We start from the raw sequence: 17,441 nt of genomic DNA, 5'->3' as shown, positions 1-17,441 counted from the left end.
GAATAACTCATCATCCAAGCAGAAAGGATTTTTCAAATGAATTCAGAAATGTCTGCTGCCTGGATCATTTTTCTATATAAATGTTCACTCCATGTTTCCCCGTTCCTCAAGAACCCCCAGTGGCTGTCCATTCACCTCCTCATCAAACAAAAACTCTTTACCACCAGCTTTAAACCACTCAATCACCTTGCCCCCTCCTACCTCACATCACTACTCTCCTACTACAACCCAGCCCGCATACATAGTTCTTCTAATGCTAACCTACTCACTGTACCTCCATCTCATCTATCTCACCACCGACCTCTTGCCGCGTCCTGCCACTGGCCTGGAACGCCCTCCCTCTTCAAAGCTGACACTCTCCCCACTTTCAAAACTTTATTGAAGGCACATCTCTTCCAAGAGGCCTTCCCCAACTAAGCCCTCTTTTCCTCTTCTCCCATTCCCTTCTGCATTACCCTGACTTGCTCCCTTTAGTCATCCTCCCTCCCAGCCCCACAACACTATGTACATATTTCTAATTTATTTATTTATATTAATGTCCATCTCCCCCCACCCAGACTGTAAATTCGTGTGGGCAGGGAATGTGTCTGTTATATTGTAGTCTCCCAACTGCTTAGTACAGTGCTCTACAAAAAGTAAGCGCTCAATAAATACAATTGTCTGTTCGACTGATTGACCGATTTGAGCTTCAGTTTTCTCACTTGTAAAATGGGGAGCAGATACCCCAAGACTGAGAGTCCGGGATGGCACAGGGACCGTTTCTGATGTGATTTTCTCCAACCAGCCCGATGGCTCTAATCAATGTCATACTTACTGACGGAGAGGTGAGCTCTCCTTTGAGACCCCCGGGGAACCATTCCACTCTGGCCTTTGGAGCACCTCTCTTGAATCCCGGCAGATCCGCCAGCTCCCCACGGATATCATTTAATTTTCAGGAAATCAAACGTCAACCCTGCGGCTGGAGGTCCCAAGTCCATCATCGCGCTGACCCCTCTCGGGCCAGGACCGAGGCTGGGGTGGATTGTCTTCCTGGGAAGGCCAAGTGAATCCCCCCTAAAAAGAGTCATGCAGAAAGACCAGCAGGTCCTCGGCCGATGGCAGCAGGGGCCACCGCTATTCTTAAAATCCCAATTCGATGGACGGAAATACTGTCACAATTTGGCTCTGTCCCCAACCTAAAAATACACTGTTCCCTGCGTGCTGCAGCTGGAGGGAAGCTGTCGCCCTCTGGCGTTTACCAAGAGAGTCACACACCTCCGGTGAGAAGCCGGACATAAGATAAGTTGGACGACATCAAATTTTGTTGTCCAAAATTCACCCCTCTTACAGTCTTGGCTCAGAGTCAGTGTCTGCCCTGTTTGTCTCCCTTGGCCTTACTCACGGCTTAATTTAAACACTTAATTAATATGATGACCAACTGAGGTCCACGTATTTAAAACACTCAGTCACCTTGCTCTCTCCTACTTCCTGATTTCCTACTACAATCCAACCACACACTTTGCTCTACTCACTACACATCAATCTCGTCTTTCTCACTGCTGACTCCTCACTCACGTCCTGCCTCTGGCCTGAAACTCCCTCCCCGCTTCGTACCCAGACCATTACTCTCCCCACCTGCAGGGACTTAGTAAAAGCACATCTTCTCCAAGAGACTTCCCCAACTAAGCCCTCATTTCCTTTTCTCCCACTCCCTTCTGCATAACTTTTGTACTCGCATCCTTTATTCACCATTCATTGTTTATATTCATCTCTGTCTCCCCTCTAGATTAAAAGCTCACTTTGGGCAGGGAACGCGTCTACCAACTCTGTTATATTTACTCTCTCAAGTGCGTTGGAAGAGTGCTCTGCACACAGTAAGCGCTCAATAAATGCCTGATTGAGGTCCTGGGAAAACTGTCTGATAGACTCTCCTGTCAGGACCGAGAAGCCTCCATCTGACACTTGAGGACTGAGTCTGTGTGGAGTAATTGATTCAAGTGCTGGTGGTTTGTGCAGTCCCACTCACACTTTTTCATCCCTGCCCGTCGGGTGCCCCTTGGGCGCCTATCGGCGCACAGGGTGTTCAACAAGAGAGTTGGGGTGGGGGGCAACACCCTATCACGGGCGTTTGCAGTCTTCACCCACATTAGCCAACTACTGGCAGATTTGTTTTTTAGTGGCACATTTTACTTAGCACTGGACAGATACAAGATTAATGTTGGTATTTGTTAAGCGCTTACCATGTGCAGAGCACTGTTCTAAACCCTGGGGTAGACACAGGGGAATCAGGTTGACCCACGTGGGGCTCACAGTCTTCATCCCCATTTTACAGATGAGGTAACTGAGGCACAGAGAAGTGAAGTGACTTGCCCACAGTCACACAGCCGACAAGTGGCAGAGCTGGGATTCGAACTCATGACCTCTGACTCCGAAGCCCGTGCTCTTTCCACTGAGCCACGCTGCTTCTCTAGATGATCAAGTTGGACTCAGTTCCTGTCCCACAAGGGGCTCAGAGTCTCAGTAGGAGAGAGTAGGGTTTAATCCCCATTTTTCAGACGGGGAAACTAAGACACAGAGCAGTTAAGTGGAAAGAGCACGGGCTTGGGAGTCAGAGGTCGTGGCTTCTAATCCCGGCTCCGCCACTGTCTGCTGTGTGACCTTGGGCAAGTCACTTAGCTTCTCTGTGCCTCAGTTACCTTATCTGTAAAACTGGGGATTAAAAAATGTGAGCCCCACGTGCAACAATCCGATTACCCTGTATCTACCCCAGCACTTAGAACAGTGCTCAGAACATAGTAAGTACTTAACAAATACCATAATTATGAATTATTATTGAGTGACTTGTTCAAGGTCACACAGCAGATCAATGGCAGAGGTGGGATCAGAACTCAGGTCCTTTGCTCCCACACCCAGGCTCTTTCTACTAGGCCACAATGCTTCCCAGAACAACACCCTTTCAACTGAACGAGTGGAGAGGGCAGGACTGCACTGTTAAAATGCTCTGCCTGCCTGCCTGATCCTTCTAAGGAGCGACTTGAATAACGAATATTCACAAATAAGAGTGTGCCAGAGGCTAATTGACTGCTGGGCACCTACCTGCTGTTGAATATTAAACAGGGTTTCCTTCCTGTGCACCCAAACCCAGAAAGCCCAAACTTCCTCTGAAATTATGACTTATGTGAGCATAAACTGAGCAGGGAACATGGATCGGGGTCCACGGCAGCCTGGAAGGTTTGAGGGTGCAGGATAGGAGGCAGGGAACACCTCCCGGGGAGGGCTGGCTGCCCTCGGGAAGGAATTGGGCAGGGGCGGAGGGAGCCTGTGATGGGGGAAAAGTCAGGTCAATATTCTCTTGTCTTTGGGCCATGAACTTGGGGTTGTCTCCTTTGGGTCAGGCCCACTCCTTCTAAACAATGCAGCTCCCAACTCGCTTCCCACGCATTTCCCGTGGCAAGTGGATCTCGGCAGAGAATAAGCCTAATTGAATTAGCTGGTTCAGTGATGGCGAACTGCAAGACCCAAACGAATGTTCCAGATCACGACTTGGACTCGATTTACATAAACACAAGTGCAAGTGATTTCTCTTTCTATTTCAGCTGTGGCTTCTTTGTAAGTGGGCGAAATATGCTCAGGTGACGCTTCTGCTTCAAGCAGAAACTCCTGACCACTGGATTCAAGGCAGGCCAGCAGCTCTCTGCCTTCATTTATCCACTCTTCTCCCACCCCACCCCAGCTTGTCCACTTTGCTCCTCTCATGCTAGTCTAATTGACGGCACGTTTCCTCCAAGAAGCCTTCCCTGACTAAACCTTCCACTCCTCTTCTCCCACTCCTTTCTGTGTTGCCCTGACTTGCTTCCTTCATTCATCCTCCTTCCCATCCCCACAGCTCATATATGTATATCTGTAATTTATTTTTGTATATTAATGTCTGTCTCTCCCTCTAGGCTGTGAGCTTGTTATGGGCAGGGAATGTGTCTCTCAAGCACTTAACACACTGCTTTGCACACAGTAAGTGCTCAATAAATGCAATTGAATCAATGACCCTGCACACTGGACTTTGCTCTCTTTTCTTGCTTCCCACCCATACTGCAGGAAGCTGTATGGTCTAGTGGATGCAGCATAGGTCTGGGAGTCACTTGTTTGCTCTGTCATTTGTCTGCTCTGTGAGTTTGGGCAAGTCACTTCACTACACATCAGTTACCTCATCTGTAAAATGGAGATTAAGACTAGGAGCCCCATGTGGGACAGGGACTTTATCTAACTGAATTTGCTTGTATCCACCCCAGTGCTTAGTACAGTGCCTGGCACCTAGTAAGCACTTAGCAAATACCACAACTATTATTATTATTATTATTTTTACCCCTTTCTCTAACCTTCCCCGTTTATCTCCCTCCCTTTTCACATTCGGCAGATCTCTTTTATCCCCATATTCAAAATTCTTTGGGAATTACATCTTCTCCAGAAGCCCTTCCTGGATTATTTTTTCTTCTCCCTGCTTCATATTACCCATTTAATCCCACAGCACTTCTTGACTAACAGTGAATGTATGCACTCACCCCCATCCAGAGCTCTTTGGTCCGCATCGGCTTACATATCTTACCATTTAAGCACTTACTCCTGTACATATCCATTTCTTCTCTCTCTTTTATCTGTAAATGATATTACTGCCCGTCTCCCCTATCTTCTAACTCTATTGTGGTCTCCCAACAATTTAGGTGCTCAATAAATACTAGTGAGTAATTGAGAGGTGAAAAAGATCAAAGAAACAGTCTGTTCTCTCCTCATTTTGAAGAAGCGCCAGCATTTAAAACTATTTCCCCAGCACCACATACAGCCCAATCCAGCAGGGAAAGAAGAAAAGAAATCCTTGAAAATGAATCTGCTAATGTCTTTGCTGCTGAGAAACACGTGGGATCCACACACTGTTTTTTAAACGGCATTTCTCCTCGGGTGGACCTATTCAGTGAGGGAGTAAATTCTGGGCGAGTCGATAAGTCTGAAGGAAGGTGATGAAGCACTGGCAGGGTTAATCCATGGACAATCAGCTCTAGAGCCATCCAATGACGGTGTTTGGATAATTTTCACATCTTCTAGTGAAAACTATCCAAATATTTTCTTTGAAAGGCCCTCTGCCAGGCTGGTTGTGGGTTCTAATGTCGGCTCTGCCACTTATCAGCTGTGGGACTTTAGGCAAGTCACTTAACTTCTCTGGGCCTCAGTTACCTCATCTGTAAACTGGGAATTAAGACTGTGAGCCCCATGTAGGACAACCTGATTACCTTGTATCTACCCCAGTGCTTAGAACAGTGCTTGATACATAGTAAGTGCTTAATAAATGCCAACATTGTTATTATTATGGGGTCACACCAGGGCACTCTTCCTGTAATAATAATAATGATGGCATTTGCTAAGCGCTTACTATGTGTCAAGCACTGTTCTAAGCCCTGGGGCAGATGCAAGTTAATCAGGTCAGAGACAGTCCTTGTCCCAGTTGGGGTTCACAGTCTAAGTAGGAGGTGGAACGGGTAATGAATTCCCATTTTACAGTTGAGGAAACAGACACGGAGAAGTGAAGCGACTTGCCCGGGGTCACACTGCAGACAAGTGGTGAAGCCGAGATTAGAACCTCTGACTCCTGGGCCCCTGCTCTTTCCACTAGGCCTCACTGCTTCGCAACACCTTGATGGTTTTTGCCCCCTAACGGGGGAACAGATCGCATCTGCTTCCCACCCATCGGCGTTTCCTTGGATTTGTGCTAAACCTGCCCTCGCTCAAGCAAGTGTCAGTGGCTGTCCTGCATCCTGCTGGGGTGAAGCCTGGGGCATAACATTTCCAAGCTTTTTTTAGAAAAAAATTGTATTCGTTAAGCGCTTATTATGTGTCAGGCTCTGTACTAGGCACTGGGTATAAGCTCATCAAGTTGGACACAGTCCATGTCCCACATGGGGCTTGCAGTCTTAATCCCCATTTTACAGATGAGCCAGCTGCGGGTCAGAGAGGTGAAGTGACTTGCCCGCGATCGCCCATTCAAGTGACAAGTTAATCAGGTTGGACACAGTCCAAGTTCCATAAGGGGCTCACAGTCTTAACCCCTATTTAAGTGACTTGCCCAAGGTCACGCATCAGACAAATGGCAGAGCCAGACTCCGAACCCAGATCTTCTGGCTTCCAGGCTCATGCTCTTTCTACTAGGCCACGCCGCTTCTCATAGGCCATGCCGTTTCTCGTGCTTGCCTTATCTTCACCCTCAGGGATTCTGTTCCCTTCAATGAGAAGCAGCATGGTACAGTGGAAAGAGTGCGGGCTTGGGAGTCAGAGTTCACGGGTTCGAATCCCGGCTCCGCCACTTGTCGGCTGTGTGACTTTGGGCAAGTCACTTAACTTCTCTGTGCCTCAGTTACCTCATCTGTAAAATGGGGATTAAAAAACTGTGAGCCCCACGTGGGACAACCTGATTACCTTGTATCCACCAGCGCTTAGAACAGTGCTTTGCACATAGTAAGTGCTTAACAAATACCACCATTTATTTATTTTTTTATCCCTACCCCTCTCGGCCTCCATCTCTCCACACCACAGAGTCTTTGCCCCGCAAGGCCGGACCATCCTGGTGAGCCTCCTCCATCCATCTCTCGAATTGCAGCCCAGAGTCCATCTTAGGTAGACGCTCAGTGGAAAGAGCATGGGCTATGGAGTCAGAGGTCATGAGTTCGACTCCCAGCTCTGCCACTTGTCAGCTGTGTGACTGTGGGCGAGTCACTTCACTTCTCTGTGCCTCAGTTACCTCATCTGTAAAATGGGGATTAAGACTGTGAGCCCCATGTGGGACAACCTGATTCCCCTGTGTCTCCCCCAGCGCTTAGAGCAGTGCTCTGCACATAGTAAGCGCTTAACAAATACCAACATTATTATTAGACTTGGGGTGGAGACAATGGTGAATCACGTGACCTTTTGGTTTGCTTTCTAGCCTCTTCCTGATGAGGCCCAGCATGGGGTTGGCCTTTTCAGCCCCTGCTACCCACAGACGAGTGAAGAGAACAGCGATGTAAAAGAACAATCCAGTCAACACAAACCCACCAGCAACTTCCAGCCCTAATTTTCCCCATCCTGAGCAGGTTTATACAAATGATACACAATTGCAGATTCAACTACTTGTTTGGCTCATTCTGTAAATATTTTTATGCCTCTCTTTGCCATTAGAGAGCCAGCGACTTGTGGGCAGAAATACATCACTTCTTAGTGTGAATCACTGTACCCAGTGGACACTCAGCACAGTGCTTTGCTCCCTGGTGGTGTTCAGCAACCATTATTATCCCAGCCGCCGATGACTCTGCGCTTTCCCCTCCATTTTCCAGCGGGCCCTCGGGCTGTCTTCCCCTGGCCCGTCCCCAGCACTAGCTCCCGCCGGCACTGATCCATCACCCCTCAGCTCGGACCCGTGATATTTCCCTCAGTTTGTCTTGTCCATCCCCCCGGCACGGAAGGCCTTGGTTTCCCGACACAAATTGGAGCCCTCTCCGTGCATGACCTCTTCCAGGGGGAAGAAGCTGTTAAACAAAACCCGCACTAGTCCCCCTCTAGACTGAAGCTTGTTGTGTGGGCAGGGAATGTGTCTACCAACTCGGTAGCATTGCATTCTCCCAAGAGCTTAGCACAGTGCTCAGCACACAGTAAGTCCTCAATAAATACCATTGATGGATTGATTGATTGACTAGCATGGTTCCCGGGGCTCCTTTGTGAGTCCTTTCTTTATCCCCTTAATCAACCTGAAGTGGCCGCTCCCATGCCATCCCCTTCCGCTTCCCTTATTCTTGTAGCCAGTTTCTTCCCTAGTCAGAAGAAAACCACTGTGACCATCTTATAGAAACTTTTGGTGTGGGACCTGGCCCAAGGCTATTGAGGTAACTGGTTTCCCTCTCCCCAGGCTTGATGACCTTTTCCCGTAGCTCTATCCAGCAGAGTAGTGAGGCCTGGTTTCCCCTTACAGAATTCCCAGTGCCTTCCCAATGACAGGTAGAGTTTCTACGTGATCCCAGATCGTAAATTTGATTGCTGAGCCTACCAATTTCCCAAGGGTAGAAGTGACATTGTCTGGTCTATATTCCATTCATTCATTCAGTCGTATTTATTGAGCACTTACTGCGTGCACAGCACTGTACTAAGAGTTTGGAAAGTATATCTCCTAGGATCATCCCTGGAATGTCCCTTATTGATGCCTGGGAGTTATCATGGGGGGGGCTCCCAATCCGGTGGTCCAGGGGCCATTGGTAATTATAAGTTGTATTTTCTGGCTTAGAACAGGGCTTCCTATACAACTGGCACTCAATAAACACTACTGACTGACTGATTAGCCAGGAGCTCACAACTTCTCCTCAGAGCCCCTTGGAGAATTTTAAGCTGATGCCCTAGACCCCTGATGGGTTCAAATTCTTTTTAATTCCTCTATTTATCAGTTAGGTCTGAAGCAGCATCCTAAGATGTCAACACAGTTTGATTCGTTTCCTCTAAGTGAACTCCAAAATCACAGCTGGGGTGCGGGAATCCGTTTAACATCTTTCTCTGGAAAGTCTGAACCAAAATGAATCGCGGTAGACATGAGGCTTCTCCTTTTCATCCCCGAGTGCACCTTTTGCCCCATTAATAACAATAATTACACTACTGATTCAGTGTTTACTATGTTCCAGGCCTTGGGCTAAGTGCTGGAGTAAATACTAGGTAATCAGACACCGTTCCTGTTCCTCTGACTTGGAGGGAGAGAGAGCAGGTAAATTACCTAGTAAAAAAAGCAGGTAAATTACCCAGTAAACCAGAGAAGGAATGATGACTTAAATTAAGGACTGACCTCAGGAAAGGCCAGAAGCAAATGTGGCCTAGTGGAAACAACTTGGGCCTGGGAGTCAGAAGCCCCGGGTTCTAATTCCGACTCTGCCACTTGAGAACTGTTGTAAGCTATGGCAAGACACTTAACTTTTCTGTGCCTCAATTCCCTCAGTTGCAAAATGGGGATTCAATACCTGCTCTTCCTCCTACTTGAGGATGCAATTACCTCGTATTTACCCCAGCGCTTAGTACAAGGCTTAGCACATAGTAAAGGCTTAAATATCACAGTTGTTATATTTTGCACTTGTGGACTCAAGTTTCTCAAAAGAAACTCCTCAGAGGCCCAGCAGGCCCCAGTCCCAAATGGCAGATTTCAAAGCAACCTTACCTGCTTCTCAAGCCACCTCTCCCGTCGCTGCCGCTTCCGACTCAGACTCTTCCACTTGTTCTTATCTCTTTTACTCAGCCTCTGGCTCATGGTCCCCAGGGGACACCCGTCTGACCGCGGGACACCGGTCGGGATGACTTCCTCCTGCCGGGAGCCCCCGGCCCCACCGGCGGACGGGACGTCTATCAGAAAGGGCAGTTCCCCCACTGGGCCGTCGTCTGGATGCCGCCCGGCAGCATCAAAGCTCCACTCAAGTTCTCCCGCTCTGGGAGTTTGGGGTCCGCAGAGAGCCCCCGAAAGCCTTTCCAGCGGCACGCTGCTGTCCACCTTGGATGATCCCCACAAGGAACAGTGACCGTTGCCACCGGGGCTCAGTTGTAAGCCACAAGGAGGCTCTGAAGGCTGGGCTCCCCACTGCCGAAGGTGATCCGGTTGCAGGCAGAAAGCCCCGCAGGTCTCTGAGGGGGCGGGCAATAAAAGCCACCTCGTTCCACCGTCCAGGTCCCAGCTCCAGGACTTCCTGTGAAAAGCTCTGCCGGGGCATCTCTCGGCAGCTCCCAGGGAAGCAGGGAGGCCGCATTTTGGCCGAGAGCCTTTCCACCGCTGCCACTTTCTAGTCCACTGCCAGCGGCACGGGGATGGCGCCTCCAGACACAGAGCCTCCATCAGCCTCCCGGGAACGTCGTCACTGTCGGCCATGGCCCGGAGCCTCGGGGCCACCCCAGGCCCCGTGAGCATCCTATCCCACCTCAGGCCAGCCCCGGCTTCGTAGGGGGACGCGGTTGACGCTGGCCGCCCCAGGGGTCGAACCGCCGGCGAAGGGGGGTGGTCGGGCCAATCCTCGCACTGACGCGCGGCTACAAGCTGCCCCCAGGAACCCTCTCTGGCACCGCCTAAGTCATAGCTCCCAAAGCAGGCCCCACAGGAGGGGCATTTCAGCTCGCCACCAACCATCCACTGTGCCTACAGGTAATAAAAGCAAAAACACTGGACAATCACACCACTGTGACCCGACAAAAGAGGCAGCCAAACCGCGCTTTCCCACAGAAGAGGCGAACTTTCCGCATCGTGATTGGTAAGCAGGACGATACATCAAAACAGAACTTTCTCAACCGTTAGCTAGTAAACAGCCTGAAAACAATTCCAGAGTTCTGGAAAGATAAAACGGGACTGTCAAAGTGAAACTGTTTAACAATACTCTTAAGTATTCCTCAACAGAATTGTTCACCAACAAAGGACTGAATGTGGTTACAGTGTGTGCTAATGAAAGAAGGGGAGGGGAAAAGAAAAACTGACCACTTTAGAACTAAGAAATAAATCAGTCTACAGCACTTAATTTGCAAGTAAAATTTTCCAGTAAAGTTTCTCGATTGTTACACTTCCTGAATACTAAGCCAGCAGGAGCACCCCCAACCTCAACCCAGAATGCATCTTTTGGCCTATCTCTGACATTGAGCTCATGTGTGGGGAATGGTGTGGGGGAGGAGGGGTGGCCTAGGGGGCAGAGGGAGGTTTATATGTTAAGGAGCAACCTGTATCCAACTTAGATTCTGAAATCAGTAGGTTGTGAGTTGGAGGGACATGAGCCATTATGTGGCATTCAGAGGCCACTTGCAATTTGGGTTCACCTCTAAAGAGGGAATGATAAACTTCCCAGGGAACAAATACCTTAATTCATGAAGATTTGGGGTGAAGAAAAGACTATCAAAAACCTGTAAACAATACATCACCTATTTTGAAATATATAAACAGAAAATCCATGAAAAGCCAATCTGTGCTCTAACAAGCAACTTCCTGTTCTAACAGGGAACCCCCAAAAGCCAGGGGATCAGAGGATCCTGGTTCTTTATGAAAAGAGGTACTCTGCCCCTCTTCACTGGCCAAAAAACTAAGGCCCTCCCTCCACCTCCCTGGAGAGATGTCAGCAGTTCTTCCCAGATCATGAGTAAGCGCTTAATAAAAACCATCATCATCATTATTATTACCACCATTTTTCCTCCTCCAGGAACCATCTCCAACACTGCCCGCCTCACTGCTCAGGAATGGTGTCAGGGAAGGACTCTGAGACCTCAATCCTTCCATTTCCTAGCACACCCAGCACAGGCTAGTCCTCCAGCTGAAACTCTGGGGGATTAATGCTGCTCTCTGATGGACACCACATCCCTCAAGCAGGCACACAACAGCCCCACGAGAATGGGATCTGGGAAAGGAGCATGGATCTGGGGAAGCAGTGAGGCTTAGAGAAGCAGCGAGGCTTAGAAGATAGAGCATAGGTCAGGGAATCAGAAGGAACTGGGGTCTCATCCCGGCTCTGCCACTTCTCTGCTGTGTGAGCCTGGGCGAGTCATTTAACTTCTCTGTGCCTCAGTTACCTCATCCATAAAATGGAGATTAAGAGTGTGAGATCCATGTAGGATAGGAATTGTGTCCACCCTGATTCATTCATATCTATCCAGCACTTTGAACAGTGCTTGACAAATAATGAGCACTTAACAAGTACCATAATTATTATTATTGTTCTTCTTATTAAATGGGAGACCAGGGTTCTAATCCCACCTCTGGCTTTGGCCTGCTGGGTGACCTTGGACATGTCACTTGTGCTCTATGAGGCTCAGTTTCGGCTGTAAAATCCTTCCACTCCCTTACCTCTTCAACTGTGAGGACTATGGGGCACAGGGACTGTGTCTGGGCTTGTACCTATCTTGTTTGCTGTATCAAACCCAGCGTTTAGCATGGTGCTTGGTACACTGGAAGTGCTTAATAAATTTCAGAATTATTACTATGCCCCATGAGTGGAGAGGATGTGGTGCTCAGTACAGTGCTTTGCACACAGTAAGAGCTCAATAAATATGACTGAATGAATGAATGTGACCTGATTGCTTGTGCTTTAAAAACATGAAAAATGAAGAGGAGAGGGAGTATGCACACTCCCTGGTGGAGTCTGGGCAGGAAGTCCCACCCTGAACCACCCCCCGACACAACCTTTGGTGTTCGAACTCGCAGAAATCACAGTCTTTGGAGTCTCTGCCAAACTGAGAAAATAACTCCCCCACCATGGCTACCAGGGAACTAGACTGGGTGACCAGAGTCCAAACGGTCAGTCACCTGAGACCTCTGCTCCAAAATAGCCCTCGATCAGTGGTGGAAACCACGGGGCCAAATCGGGACTCACCTTCTCCATTAAGCAGTTCATCCACTGTGGAAGCGCTTCCGCCTTCAGGTGTCACTGGCTCCAAACGTTCCGAGATGCAACAGGGTCGGGGCCTCTCTGAGGAAGCGGAAAACATCATGTCATCAGTCCACCCATTCCACCACCTTTCTGCTCTCACCGGGCCCCTCTGGGTCTTTCTCTGGCTCCCGCTCTTTGTACATAAATGTGTGTAGGTTCTTTGGCGGGCAGGGACCGTGCTGTCCACTTCCCTTGCGTACTTCCAAGTGCCCAGCATGGCAGAATATCATCAGTGGATTTGATTGCTCAGTACCCATGCTTTACTGAAAGAGTCCGAAAATCACATGTTTAAGTGTAACACAGGTGGATCATGCTTAGGGCAGTGCTCTGCACACAGTAACTGCTCAATAAATACGATTGAATGTATATTCCAAATCAGCCGGCAAACAGATGCCATTTCTTTCTCTTTTTCCAAACTGAGAAATTTGCTGGCAAAGTTGGGGTGGGGCAGGGGATCTTATTTGCTCCAGTTTCACCCAGGATAAGTCTGAACCAGCAGTGCTCAGCAGGACAATCTGAATGACTAGTTGCACTGGGGGTCTGCATTTTGGACTCAGGCAATTTTTCCTGGGAGCTTAGCAGACTGGAAGCTCAGGCAATATTTTGAATTCCTGCAGGCTTCGGGCCTCTGTCAAAGGGAGTAGTATCTGGCAGTGTGGCTGGAAGGGTGCCCTCTTGCCCCATGAGCCCCTGCTGCTTCACCAGAGAAATGGCCCCAAGGTTGGAGATGACTGTTTTCCTCCTCATTTTCTCTATCCTTCCTCTACCTCCTCTCCTTCTCCTCCTCCTTCCCTCTTCCTCTCCCCCTCCTCCCCCTCTCTGTACCCTCCCCCTCATCCTCCCTCCTCCTTCCCCTTTCTCTTCCTCCCCCCTCCTCCTCCCTCTTCTCCCTCCTTCTTCCCCTTCTCTCTTCCCTTCCCCTCCTCCTCCTTCCTCCTCCTCTCTCCTCCTTCCTCCTCCTCTCTCCTCCTTCTCCCTCTCTCTTCCCTCCCCCTCCTCCTCCCCCCCTCTCTTCCCTCCTCCTCCTTCCCCTTCTCTCTTCCCTGCCCCCTCCTCCCCCACTCCCAGAACCTGGCAGGGTCATGCAGATCTCTCCTCGCCAGGATTTTCCCAGACATTTCTCCCTAGGCTGACAACTGATTGTAATTTATTATTCTGATATCTCTGAGAAAGTTTCTTGGGAGGTAGGGGGCAGCCCGCTTTTTTCTGACTGGCATTACTTCTGCATAGTTCTCTCTGTGCTGCGTGCAGAGCATGGCACCAGACTGCTACATGCAGCGAGCAGTGCCATGACCTGGGGGCCTGGGAGAAAACCAGAACATTCAGAAATGCAGGGCCTGCCCTTGAGAAACTCCTAATCAAATGGCCAAGAAAACCAAACTCACAGCAGGCACTCAATCAACACTACTGAATGGATGAATTGTGAACTCCTCTAGAACAGAAGTATCACTTGATAAGTAAGGGGACTCCATCGGGTACTTTTCCTAGTTCCACATCACCAATTACGGGAAGACACTTCCTGTTTTTTTAAGCCACACCTTGAGAGGGGCAAACCAGGTGGCCCAGATGCTCATTTCTGACAAAGCTGTGGTGCCAGAGACTATAAAAAGGCAACTAGAACAGTGGGTCCTAAGCCAAGTCATTAAAGGCCACATGCTGGAGCATGTTGGCCAGGCCGAGGCTCAGGCTATGAGCCGGCAGCAGCCCGGCTCTAGGGATGGCTATTTACTGGACGCCTTGTACCACCCCATTCCAGACCCCGGGGTGCAATCCTACACAAGGGCATTATAATATTGAAGATGAAATGTGAGCTGCTTTCTGTTGGGGGCTCAGGTTGGTTTTTTGGGGATGGCATTTGTTAAGCACTTACTACATACCACTTATTACATACAGCACTTACTACTATACTAAGCTCTGGGGTAGACAGACGTTAGGTTGGACACAGTCTTAATCCCCATTTGACAGATGACATAACTGAGGCACTGAGAAAATAATAATTATTATGGTACTTTTTAAGCTCTATGTGCCAAGTACTGTTCTAAGCCCCGGGGGAGATGTGAGTTAATCAGGATGGATGCAGTCCCTGTCCCACATGGGGCTCAGTCTTCATCCCCATTTTACAGTTGTGGTAACTGAGGCACAGAGACGTTCAGTGACTTCCCTAAGGTCACACAGCAGACAAGTGGCAAACCCGGAAATAGAACCCAGGTCCTTCTGACTCCCAGGCCTGTGCTCTATCCACTAAGCCATGCTTCTTTTCAGTTCTTCTAGGGAGACAAGTCAGCTCCCCAGAGGGACACTGGGCCTTTCGGCCGCCTGCTGCCCAGACCAGATACCTTGGCGTGGGTTTACATGAGACATATCTAAGCAGGGGCAGAGCGGACACAAGAGTCAGGCACACAGCTGGTGCAGAACACCCTTTTTGGCTCATTCAGAGCACCCTTTTTGGCTCTGAGTGGGGCTGGCCCGGCCCAGAGACCAGGCGAAAAGGCTCAGAAGTTTCTACAGCAGGGAAAACTGCTCACTCCACAGGACCCCTACAAAGGGAATGTGGGTTTTCATGGGATGTCCGTCACCCCTCAGATGACAGCAGTGGGAGCACAGCCAATTAAAGAGGAGGAAGCAGGTCAAAAGGAGGGGGACGGGTTAGCGGGAAGAAAGTCCACTTCCATCTTGGGTCAGCGGGACAGCTACCAAGGGCGACCCCGTGGACGGCAGGGAACGTGTCTGCCAACTCTGTTGTAGTCTATTCTCCCAAGGGCTTAGCAAAGTAGCTTGGCCTAGTGGATAGAGCACGGGCCTGGGAGTCAGAAGGACCTGGGTTCTAACCCCCACTCCACCACTTGGCTGCTATGTGACCTTGGGCATGTCATTTCACTTCTCTGTCTCAGTTACCTCACCTGTAAAATGGGAATTAAGACTGTGAGCCCCATGTGGAACATAGACTGTGTCCAACCTGATTAGCTTGTATCTTCTCCAGCGCTTAGAACAGTACCTGGCACATAGTAAGCTCTTAACAAATACTATTTTAAAAAAGCATCCCAGAAGTGGTGAGGACAGGAGATTATAAATCAGTTCTTCCACGTCACCCATGTACTTGGATCTGAACCATTTAAGCACTTGATATTCACTCCTTCAGCCCCCAGCTCTTGTGTACATATCCATAACTTGAATGTCTGTCTCCCCCTTTAGACTGTAAGTTCTTTGTGGGCAGGGAGAGTGTATACCAACCCGGTTGTACTCTCCCAACTACTTAGTACAGTGTTCTGCATCCAGTAAGTGCTCAATAAATACCATTGCTCGATTGACTGATGAAACCTACCGCACCTCGCTGCTCTCCCATTACAACGAACCCATATACTTGGCTCCTCTAATGTTAACCTACTCAGTTCATCTCCATCTCATCTACCTTACCACAGACCTCTCGCCCACATGCTGCCTCTAGCCTGGAACACCCTCCCTCCTCATACCCAATAAACAATTACTCTCCCCCTTATTGAAGGCACATTTCCCCCTCCTTCCCTACCTAGCACTGTCCCTGTCCCAAGTTGGGCTCCCAGTCTCAATCCCCATTTTACAGATGAGGTAACTGAGGCACAGAGAAGTGAAGTTCTTGCCCAAGGTCACACAGTAGACAAGTGGCAGAGGCAGAATTAAAACCCATGACCTTCTGACTCCCAGGCCCATGCTCTATCCACTACGCCATGCTGAATCCTAGGGGTTCCCGGGTCTTTCCCGGGATTGCACCCCACTGGACTGTGAGCCCCACGTGGGACAACCTAATTCCCTTGTATCTCCCCCAGCGCTTAGAACAGTGCTCGGCACATAGTAAGCGCTTAACAAATCCCAACATTACTAAACATTACAATCCAAGAGCCAAAGGATAGTGCAGAGGCTACTAGGTCATTTTGGGGATGCACAATTAGAGTGGACCTCAGAAAGCTCCCTGCCACAGCTGAAAATAGAAAAGGACACTAGGTCCCTGAGGTTACCCCCAAGGTCCGAACTCAAAGACCGACTGAAGAGTTGCTTTGTTAGGTCACAGAGCTTATGGGTTTTTGGTGTTTTTAATGACATTTGTTAAGCACTGGGTTAGATACTGGGGTAGATATAAACTAATCTGGTTGGGCACAGTCCCTGTCCCACAGGGGGCTCACAGTCTCAATCCCCATTTTACAGATGAGGTAACGGCTGCAATAGGTCACAAGTTCCTCGATTTCACCCAGTACTGACTTTAGCCAACAGCCCAGCACAACTTGGAAACACTGGCTTCTGGAGACACAGAATGACCCAAGAGTCTGAAAAACAGAATGAGCCTTCCTTACCGCAATCAACTGGCTTCCAAGACACTGTGAGCTGCAACCAGGACCTGCGACACATTGTCCACATTTCCTGCACCGAAGAACAGCTGCCTCTCCTTGGTTTGGCATCTACCACCTGGTACAATAACTCCTTTCACCTGGGGGAAAGAGAGACCCTTAAGAAGTAGCATGCAGCGTGGATAGAGCACGGGTCTGGGAGTCAGAAGGTCATGGGTTCTAATCTCCCTTCTGTCACTCGTCTGCTGTGAGACCTTGAGCAAGTCACTTCACTGTACTTCAGTTCCCTCATCTGCAAAAGGGGGATTGAGACTGGGAGCCCTCCGTGGGACAGACACTGTGTCCAACCCGATCTGCTTGTATCCACCCCAGTGCTTAGAACAGTGCCTGACACATAGTAAGTGCCTAACAGACACCATAATTATTATTACCCAGCACTTCCATGCTATCAGGGCCTGGGTGTAGGGAGTGTGTGGTTGGAGCTTGCTTTGTCAATGATAGAGATTTCCCATGCACTTAGTTCTGTGCTCTGCACACATTCAGTGCTCAATTAAAACAAATGATTGTTCCCCCCCCAGGTGAGATTCCTCCATAACAGCACTTGGAACACTTTAAGTATACCCTTTCACAGACCGCCTCTTCAACCCTAACACATCTATACCTTTCCCCTGATGACTAATGATGAGAGTCTAGCAAAGCACCACACTCA

At 49.2% G+C, this 17,441-nt stretch overlaps 1 protein-coding gene across 1 annotated transcript in view; it reads right to left on the bottom strand.

The window, feature by feature from the left end:
* RNF180 (ring finger protein 180) overlaps positions 1–12,407 on the bottom strand; it is a gene marked incomplete at its 5' end in the record, with an annotated part of 42,440 nt that extends 30,033 nt beyond the window's left edge. The window contains 2 exons of the mRNA XM_029047101.2: positions 9,185–10,147; positions 12,357–12,407. Of these exons, the coding sequence (XP_028902934.2) occupies positions 9,185–10,147; positions 12,357–12,407 (1,014 nt within the window). The remainder of the gene's footprint in view (positions 1–9,184; positions 10,148–12,356) is intronic.
* Between the last annotated feature and the right edge of the window lie 5,034 nt (positions 12,408–17,441).

The sequence above is a fragment of the Ornithorhynchus anatinus genome, chromosome 1 (genome assembly GCF_004115215.2).
Source record: "Ornithorhynchus anatinus isolate Pmale09 chromosome 1, mOrnAna1.pri.v4, whole genome shotgun sequence".
Classification (NCBI taxonomy): domain Eukaryota; kingdom Metazoa; phylum Chordata; class Mammalia; order Monotremata; family Ornithorhynchidae; genus Ornithorhynchus; species Ornithorhynchus anatinus.
Note: the sequence above shows the minus strand (reverse complement) of the source record. Positions and strands in the feature narration are given on the sequence as shown.